The 10,043-nt window shown below is 34.8% G+C and overlaps 2 protein-coding genes across 5 annotated transcripts in view; one reads left to right on the top strand and one right to left on the bottom strand.

Moving 5' to 3' along the window:
• Nucleotides 1-39: 39 nt before the first annotated feature.
• PSMG2 (proteasome assembly chaperone 2) overlaps nt 40-10,043 on the top strand; it is an 11,516-nt gene continuing 1,512 nt past the window's right edge. Inside the window, exons 1-7 of one of the 3 annotated variants that reach the window (XM_026671960.2) lie at nt 40-313; nt 2,002-2,173; nt 2,972-3,030; nt 3,881-3,999; nt 5,511-5,681; nt 7,032-7,152; nt 8,322-8,690. In XM_026671960.2, coding sequence (XP_026527745.2) covers nt 254-313; nt 2,002-2,173; nt 2,972-3,030; nt 3,881-3,999; nt 5,511-5,681; nt 7,032-7,152; nt 8,322-8,423 — 804 coding nt within the window. In that variant the 5' untranslated portion in view covers nt 40-253 and the 3' untranslated portion in view covers nt 8,424-8,690. Of the gene's footprint in view, nt 314-2,001; nt 2,174-2,971; nt 3,031-3,880; nt 4,000-5,510; nt 5,682-7,031; nt 7,153-7,840; nt 7,874-8,321; nt 8,691-10,043 lie in introns of those variants that run through there. The other 2 variants (XM_087961496.1, XR_015748865.1) reach the window with 2 other exon arrangements.
• PTPN2 (protein tyrosine phosphatase non-receptor type 2) overlaps nt 9,514-10,043 on the bottom strand; it is a 21,031-nt gene continuing 20,501 nt past the window's right edge. For both annotated transcript variants that reach the window (XM_026671957.2, XM_026671958.2), the window contains exon 10: nt 9,514-9,862. In XM_026671957.2, coding sequence (XP_026527742.1) covers nt 9,841-9,862 — 22 coding nt within the window. In that variant the 3' untranslated portion in view covers nt 9,514-9,840. The remainder of the gene's footprint in view (nt 9,863-10,043) is intronic.

Here is a 10,043-nt window from a genome sequence, read left to right as displayed (position 1 = left end):
CCTTCTTCTTAATTCCACTCTGGCAAGCAACTCGGTCAAAGCGATGTTTCGAAGTTGTTCTTTCGGCTCCGTTAATCCGTTTTTAGGAAAGCTGTTGCTACAAAGGAGAAAGGCCGACAGGCACCGACCGAACACCTATGTCAAGGGCAGTAAGAGAACCTAGGACGTAGAAAGCGGCACGCTTTTCTCCCTGGTTTGGATCGCTACGAGGTGTTTATTTCCTGGCTGCTTTTGTTGTTCGGTCCTTGCCGGGATGTTCGTTTCCTGTGATGGCTGTGCGTGCTCCGATTTCAAAGGCTTTACTCTCCTTATGGTAAAATAAGCATTCATTTTCCTGAGTTTTATAGCCAAGTATCTGTTTGATCCGCGCACAAAAACGCGAGTAGCGCGTTTTTGAACTCTGACCTCTTTAAGGGTCTGTTTGGTGAGGTTTCAGAGCAGCGCTGGGGAATTATACCCCTTTTACGACTTGTGGACTTCAACTCCCAGAATTTCTGAGTCAGCCATGCTGGCTCAGGAATTCTGGGAGTTGAAGTCCACCAGTCCTAAAGGGGCCACGTAGTTCCCCAACTGTTTTCGAGGGATGTTGAAATCTAAGTCAACCTTTCTTGTCTCATTGTGTACAATGAGATTGGCTGAACCTCCCTTCGGGTAACCTTTCCCCTCAACACAACTCAAGGTGAAGAAATCCTTGGGCCATGCATGGAATTCATGGTTCGTTCTTTCTTCAAGTTTTTCTTTTTCTTTTCTACTCATTGTGATCAAAAAGACTCTATGGCTCAGGACATGATCATTCCAGTTTTATAAAATAAATAAATCTTTATCATTTGAAAACAATTCTACTTTGAGTCTTTTTTTAAAGGGAGTAGAAGCATTCTTTCAAACAAGCAGAGATTTAGGACAATCATTGGGATGTTTGCAGTCCAGATCTAGTACTGCCCAGAATTTTGTAGTCCATAAGTAGTCCTTGATTTATGACCGATCCCTTCCTATACCTTATTGACTGTTTAAAGTTATGACAGATCCACAAAAAGGTACTTAAGATCTGGATTTGAAGTTCTGATGACTAGGCCCTTTCATATGATTGCCTTTAGGATGCTCAGCTACTGGCCTGCATTTATGGCTGTTTGCAGCATCCTGCAGTCACATGACTATAATTTATGGGTTGTTGTTTTTTGCCCCAAACTAGTGTTTAGTTCTGGTTTCACCAAAACACAAGTTGTTGGTAGTATGCATGCCTTGACATGTCATGACAGACAATGGGAATTTCAGATTCCATTACAGTTCTAAGTGGAGTCACCTGTACTGGTACCCGAGGCTTCTGGTCTTAAGGAAACTAAATGTACTAATGGATTATTCATATGGTCCAGCAATGTTCTTGTATTGGGATTTTTTTTATCGATTAACAATTGTACTGTGTTAAAAACCCATTGTGTTAATAAGACCTTCTGAAATTGCCTGAAACTTTTTGATGTATATGAATTCAACAGTTCCTTGCTCAGTGGTGCTCTTAAAATCCCCTTTCCCCCAAAATCACTTTAAGGTCTGCCAGAAGGGTCCCAGATTGGAGTTCGTTGAAAATTTCTCTTGTTTTGACATTATTTCTTTATTGTAATTATGTAAATTTTGGCAGATTTACATATAATCCACTTAATTAAGCACATTTTGGTCACCCCCCCAATATAAAATTAAATAGAAGTACAATATAATGGACATATTCAAAAGTACTATTAAATTATTTATAATGTAACTGAGCTTTGTTTTAATGCAGTAGGTAAGGACAAAAGTATATAATCAATGTTTGCAATTGATTAAGACATCAAGTGAATATATAAATATAGAATGTCTTTCAATTAATTTGCAACAATACTGTAATTTAGTGTTATGGTTTTACAATACAGAATAGATGCATAGCTAATTTGATATGTCTTTCCAACAAATTACGAATAGAATTAGTATTTGAGATGATATAACTTAAATTTATCTTTTATCTAATTTCAGCCAGCTGTATCAGTGGGCAATGTGGGCCAGCTGGCTGTAGATTTAGTCATTTCTACACTTCATATGCCCAGAGTTGGTTACTTTTATACTGATTGTCTTGTGCCAATGGTTGGAAATAATCCATATGCAATAACTGAAGAGGATGCAACAGAACTATGCATAAATGCTGAAGGTAGGTAGTGTAAATATAGTCTTGCATCCATTAAATTGGGAATAGATTGGGTGCTTCAGATGTGTGTGTGTGTGTGAGTGAGATATAATTTATTTAAAGATGCTTTTGCAGAGCAGTTGGATCCCCCCAAAAGCTACTTACGAGTCAGTTTCGAAGTTCTGTTATTGCCCACTCCCTGTGTCATATGATTGCATTTTTAGCACTTGGCAGCTGGTCCACATTTATGGCCATTTCCTGCACCCTGCAGTCAGATGACTGCTACTTATGACAGTTTTGCCAGAAACCAGGATTTACTTTCAGTTTCTGCAAAAAATGGGCCATTGAGAACAATGGGTTTGCTTAACACTGGGTGTTAACAATGGGTTTGCTTTACAACTGCTGCAAAAAAAAAGCAGAGTCAGTCTTATGATGACCCACTTCATGACTTACCACCGTAACATGACTTAACGGTCATAACTTTAGGACTACCTTTTATTTTCATTACAGATGAAGCCCTAATCAGTTAGTAACCAAAATGATTGATGCCAATGATCCTGAAGTTTAAAATCATTATGAGATTTCAGAAAGATTGAAAACTGGAAACAGATCACTATTTATACAATGTTTTTTTTCTCTCTCTTTTTTCTTCTCTCTCTTTTTTTCTCTTGTTCTAAATCTTTTGTGTTAGGCTTTGTCAAAATTTAACAGAGGCATGATTGCAGAGCTCCTCTTAAATTTACTGGCATCAACTGTAATATGATTGGGTAAAGGTAATTTAATGTTAGTGCTGATATGTTGCTTATGCTATTTTTTTTTCAGTGTATGCAGCAACATCAAAAGAATTGGTGGTTCTGCAGATCAGATCACCATTCATAAAGGTATGTGTGCCCATGTGGGATTATTGAAGGTTGTCATGTAACGTGGCATGTGTATGGCATAAGCATAAAGAAAGGCACAGAAATACAGACAATCCAAAGTCACCTGATCACCTTGGAGAGAGAGGAGATAGATAACAGAAACCAGAATGTTGTCTTTCTTTTGTTAAGAACAGAGGTAGTATATGGGCACAATAAATGCCATTGTTTATAGTACATGATGTTACTTTTTCTAATTTCGGCAGATTAGAGTCCCATCAGTAGAGAAGAATATAGAAGTGCTGGGATAGTTAAAATAAAGTCATCCTGTAGTGTTATCGGAAGTAACATTTTACTTGTAAAGGTCACTGTATGATTTACATTGGTTTGTTTATGATTCCTGTGCAACTATTCTGGGAATGTATCATTCACAACTTTACTTAGTTTGGGGCTCTTTTGCATTCATTTGGCTGGGAATCAAGCAGTCTCTGTACTTGGGCACACCAACAAAAAGACACTTTGTGCATTCTTCAATTGGACAATTTCCCCACAACAGAGACACGAATTAAAAGATCATGTCAAAGTTCAATCATGATTAACTTACAAATAATTTTGTCAGAGATTTTGATAATGCAACTTTATGAAAAGCATCAATATGATTCATTCAGTGGTTTTAACTCTAATTTTTTTGGTAAGACTGAAAAATAACTGGATCAGTCAAATCATTTTTATTTTTCATTGGCAATAATTAAGACTTTTTTTTTTTGCATAACTATACAAATTCCAGAGTGTTAAAACTACAGATGAATTGACAAGATTCAAAAATGCAAAGTTCTAACCTATTGCCTTGCTTTGCCTCCTGGTGTAATGAAAGAATAAATATAGATTGTTTTGTCAAATATTGCTGTCGTGGATGAAAAACTCTGGATTTTCCAAAATTGTTCTCTTGTCAAGCAGTCATGCTTATCAGCGTAATGACCAACAGCTTCATGGGTAAGTCTTACAGATAATGTAATTATATGCAGAAGGCCAATTGAACATTATACCAAGAGACATGTACTTACCCAATAGAAGTTTCCTTCCTCATCTCTTTCTGGCAATTCTCATTCCTTCCAAATCTGCCTTGTGAGTTCCTCACATTTCCATAATGAATCTGGTGGTGTAAGGAGGAAGGTAGAAAGAAGTAGAACTATGCATAGTAAAGTATATTCTGCTAGATGAAAAGTATCATTTAATAACTTTCAAATTTGTGGAGTCAAGCCACAGTTGTAATCTGCAATTACTTTTCTGGGCAGATATTATCCAAATTGATGAATTACTAGGACAGTCTGGATTTTTTTCAGCTCATATCTCTATAGATTGGGTAGTATACATGTATATTTTAATTTTTAATTATTGGTTGAGTCTACAACGCCTAGTTTATTAACTAGGATCTTAAGATTCAGCAACAAAATAGTTATTTGGAGTGTATGTCATAGCTGCCTGCATCTGTTTGAAGTATCTGTGTGTTTTCATGAGATTAAATAGCTATCCTTTGCAGCTGTAGTATGATCGAGGAAAACATGTTTAGTTTATGGAGTTGTTAATTTCAGTATATGTTGGTTGTTATGCAAGCTCAGGACAGTCTCTGGGCACTAATGAAACAGATGAGAGTTATTAAGGACCATAAAATGGAAGCACTGTGAATAAATGTTTTTCTTGTCCAATAATTATTGCTTTGAATAAAAGAGACAATGTACAAGGCCACAATTGCATTTTTCTAGTTTTCTAGCTGAAACCATTTTTGGACAGGGTAACCTGGTCACAGTGATCCATTCATTAGCAATCTCAAGGACTTAACTGCAGTATGCTGTATGTGGTGCTATTCATAAGGTTGACCTGAATATTGTAGGTAGTTTAAGTGACTTTAACTAGATTGCTGAATAGGGCAAGCTATCATTAGCAGAAAACTGCCATTCTGCTATTGATCTAAGTTTGATACGTGCAGTGATGACATGCCATATGTCCTGTCCACCAAGACATATAATAGGAATGCTGAGGATATTGCATTTGTGAAGGATTTGGTGTGCTGCCAATCAGGAGGGGCATTTTCAATCTATGCAGCCTGCTTGTGGAATTTCCTATACAGAGGGCATTTAGCCTTGTAAGCTGAACCAGTTATGGGTTAAGATTGACGCTTTTGAGTAAATAGATAGTACCTTGTCTTCAAGTTTGGTTTGATATTGTTGTCCTATATAAAATAATTTAACTGTTTATGCATTTGAATGCATGGTTTTAGAAATATATTTAATGAATTATATTTTAACTTATATTTTAACTTTCTATAAACTGTTTTTAACAGATGCTTTTCCCATTTGGGTTTTTTAAAAGGGAACTGAAGATAGCGAATTAAAAGAAATTGTTAACCATTTATTAGAGCTATTTCCATTAGATTTTAACTGGTTCTTTTGAAAGATCAGTTTTGATTTTTGCAGCTAACTTTAAATTTTATGATTTGTTGACAGCACTTCATTACGATACTTGATTTCACCTGCCATGGACAAAACTGTGAGAGATATTTTGGAAAGATTGAGTGGCAGTGAAATGGAGCAAATATCAGCATTTCCTGGAGTAAATGATGATAAAATATTCCATATTCCAGGAGGTGGAATTACAAAACTATTATTCACAGAGAGGTTGGTGAGACAGTAAAGTTTTAATATTGAAAAGTAACATTATATTCAAAATCTTTTTTTGTAATAGGAGGTAGTCAATGGATCATTGCTTGGATCAAAAAAATAACAATCGTAAAATTAAGCCTGAATGATTAATCATGTATTAGAGTGTTATTTCTCAGTGATATTTTTCCCATTCGTGTCCAATTCTTGGACACTGCCTGGAAAACTCCCTGCAGTTTTCTTGGCAAGGTTTTTCAGAAGTGGTTTGCCATTGCCTCCTTCCTAGGGCTGGGATAATGTGATAGGCCCAAGGTCACACAGCTGGCTTTGTGCCCAAGGCAGGATTAGAATACCTGGTCTCTTTCTATTGTGATGCTTTAACTAGGGTAGTATACCCAATTTGCTTTCAGTTCTTCAATAATGGTGTTCTAATTGCATACAATTGTTTTCTGAAATACAGCAAAATTCCTGACCCAATTTATGAAATGGAAGTAACACAGCAAGTGGGATTTGAATTCCCACTGGTCCCTGCTAAACTTTTAGCCATAATTAAAGTAGTTCTTTAGATTTTAGTCTTAGATTAAAAAGTAATTGTTTTGGTGTGTTTCTAATCTGTTAGTTTTCTTTAAAATGTCAGTTTTGTACACAATAGCAGTTGGTTTCTTTCTGATTTTGATAAATGCTTCTTCTAAGACAATTATTATGTCTTATGAGTTATTAGATCTTTGATATCAAGCCTCTGTTACAACTTCATAAAATGGGCATTTATAAAACTAATGTTCAATTTTTGAGTGGTTGAGTGCTTGAAAAGAAATAACTGACTTTTCTCAGCCTTCATACAAAACATGAATGATAATACTTCCCTTTCTTCTTTGCAGTAAATCAAAAGTGTAGGAAGCAATAGGATAAAATATAAGAATATATTTTTATAATTAATGTCACCAATTAAAATGGAAATGTGACTAAAATGTGAACAGAACACCAACAGATGTGTCTTTCAGTTCTTTAAACTTACTGAAACAGTATGTATGCGCGTGACAATATCACTGTTAGAAAGCCCAGGAAAATTAATTAATACTTTGTTGAATTATCACATAATTTTCTGAAGGATAAAGAGGCTTGCTTTGCTTTGTTAATGTCACTACTTGTATATAAAACTTACACAAGGTGTGACATGCCAGTTGGTTCTAAGAAAAGCAAAGATGGATTAATTTAACAGTCTTGTTTTCTTTTTGGGATAAAACAATTCTTTAAATATATAATGTATTGTCTTCCTCTTGTATTCACAATTTACAGCATAATTTGCACCTGAGATGAAGAGAGTTTGTTAAATTTCTCACTCCCTTCTTCATTTTATTTTTATTCCAGTTGTTCAAAAGGAATTCCACTGGTGGTTTTGCTGAAATTCTGCTCTGAAGGAGATAATATTCCTGATGCTTTTGCCCTTGCTGATTACCTTAATGAAACGTTTACACTAATTGCACCTCAGGTAAGTATGTGTTCCACTACGTTGTTTTGGGGAGTTAAGAAAGATTATTAAAAAAGAATTACATAACATTGATTATGGGCCCAGAATTTAATAACTAACATTTCAATGGTTCTGTGTCCATTTATTAGTTATAATATCTTTAAGAAAGCTTTATTTTAACCTGTATCTGGAAAACCAGCAGGATTATAGCAAGCTGAACTTCCTATAGAAAGCTATTCTATGAGAGTATTGCAGTAGAAAAGTATTTCTTTCTAGTCTTGCCTGCACCTCCCTCTCCCAGTTTTACAGTAATGAAGGATTATCGTAATTTTTCTGTAGTTCCTGCAGATGGGTCAACTTTGAATGAAGGATGGAATTACGAATGCGTATAATATTAGTATTATATAGTATACTGTAGAATAAACTGCAACTGTGGATTAACAGAGGGGATCTTAGTAGAAAAGCTCAAAATTATAGTTGTGTCATGATGATGTCAAATTTTGCAAGTTTTTTCAGAATAATTCAAAACTGATTTGGTGATAATAGACTACAGATAGGCCTCATGTAAAGACTATAATTTGGGACAGGCAACTCTGATCCTAAGTGAAAGTTCACTAAGTGGGAAATCACATGAACACAACTGTATTTTCTGCCTGTCAAGAGACAAGACAACTCCATTTCATATCTTTGGCTTTTGCTTGCCTCCTAGCTAACCAGTTACATGGCTGAGGGACACCTGAAGGTAGTTATTTTTTCAACTGTTTACTGTAAGTTTGAACATTCACTGATCAAATTGTCGGTAGATGAGGACTATCTGTAGTCAATACCTTTTGATCCATTAGGCCATCTAACAGTTACCAAGTGCTGAGTTTTAAATATGTTAGGCCCAAAACCAAAAATGACATGTGGCAGTTTTTCCAAGGTGACTTCTGTATTGCTTCAGAGCTATAGACAAAATCTTACCAGATGGAAAACACTATTTGTAATCTACAATCTACTTTGTGAGCTATTAGGGAGGTCCTATGTTCACTTGTTTTCTCTCACACGCTTTATGGGCTGAGTTGCCTCTTAGTCCCCTGGGATGCACTCTCTCCCTCCTGGGGATCCATCTCCTCACTACATTTCATCACAAATATTCAGGTTAATGGAATTATACTGCTGGAAATAATTTGCTTTTTTTTTTTTTAAAGAATCAACAGAGTAGCACTTCTCAAGCAAAATCTTCACGATGGAAAATACCAAGTTCCTGGAAATTACTTTTTGGCAGTGGACTCCCATCTTCATTGTTTTAAATCATACATTGTTTTGCACATAGTCCATTTGTGTACAATCCAAGTTGTGTTTTGTATCTATAGGCCTATGTAATCTTGTATGTAATTAATGATCACTTTTCATGGATACTTTAATTTACCGGAGCAAACTTATTATATCAAAACTGGATGAAGTTGACATAAAATATATTCTTGGCATACTTTTGGTTGAAATATCGAAATGTTCCATGCTTCTCATTATTCATATTTAATTTCTTCTTAGAGTAATAAAGGAAAACAGATGTTCAACATGTTTATCACTCTCATTTCTGTCACATTTAGATACATGTAACATTTGGACAAGAGGCGTTATAGGTTATGTGGTGATCTTATATATTCAGAAAATTTTGGACAAAATGAAGATTTTAGAAAACCATGGGTATATTTGACTCAAATCAAAACTTAGCTTTATTAAAACAGGAATTTGAGGCATATAAAAGTCTGTGTTATATGTCTTCATATTACAGGTACAGGGATGGTTTCACTGTAAAATGGGAAAACGTGGTTTAGTTTTATAAGGTTGTTTTACTTTGTAGCTTTAACACTTGAAATTTGAGTACCCAAAATTGCTGCTCTTACATAAAGCAGCTGTAAGTACTTAAACAGAGAGCAATGTTTTCAAATGAGGTATGTTAGTATTTGGCAAATGTATTTATTTCTAAGCTGGTTAAAACAATTATGTCACTAAAGAAGAAACTGATATTGGAGTGTCCCAAATGCAAATATATCCCTTTGACTTGTACCTTGAGATAATTATTTTCTTTTAAATACAAACTGAAGAGAAAATGAACTTTTGAAAATGCTCTGGATAGATCCACTTTCCCCATTGAATCTTCTAATCTAAAATGTGTGTGTCCAATGCTACCAAGACAGATTTTGTTATTTAAATATTATTCTCTATTTGTAATAAATTTAATCTGTTAAGTTCTCACTGAAAATAGAATGGAATAAAACACAAGGAATCATGTAGAAATATTGTAGCTTAAACCAAGCGTAATAATAAAGTAGCATTTCTCAGAGCATTGCCAATAATCTTTCTGGAACTAAATAAAAATATACACACAACAGCATATAAATTAAAAAAAATATTTAATGCTGCCAAAAATATAAAAAAAATACAAGAATGGCAGTACAAAGTATTTTGTGAATGTGATCTTACAACTCTCTACAGTTAATACAAGCATAAAACTCGTAAGACAAATTCTCTTTTGCAAAGTCTCTTGCTGGTGATATACTTCATTCCCTGTTTGTTTACGCTGTAAACAGATATTTATGAGGCCGCTTGTATATTGCTCAGACCTCATTTTTCATTTTTGTTTCCTGAAGAACAGTGATGTCCTGTTTTTGCATGTCAATAGTGTGTTATTATAGCTGAAGAACATTCTCAAGTCTTGGCAATTTAGGCGTCAGTCACTCTCGGCCTATAAACACACAATGTAAAAGAGTCACAAGTTCAGTACAGTCAGGAATATAATTTTAGGGTTTTATAACTGCAATGCAAATATATCAGTTGTCTAAAATCAAAATGATTTATTATTTATTAATAAATATGTATCAATGGATACTGCAGCTTGGATATATACATACATTTGTGGGTATCTT

Source organism: Notechis scutatus, chromosome 3, assembly GCF_049901735.1.
Source record: "Notechis scutatus isolate UNSWTSFEM ecotype Mainland chromosome 3, rNotScu1.2, whole genome shotgun sequence".
NCBI lineage: Eukaryota > Metazoa > Chordata > Lepidosauria > Squamata > Elapidae > Notechis > Notechis scutatus.
This window is presented reverse-complemented; position numbering and strand designations above follow the sequence as displayed.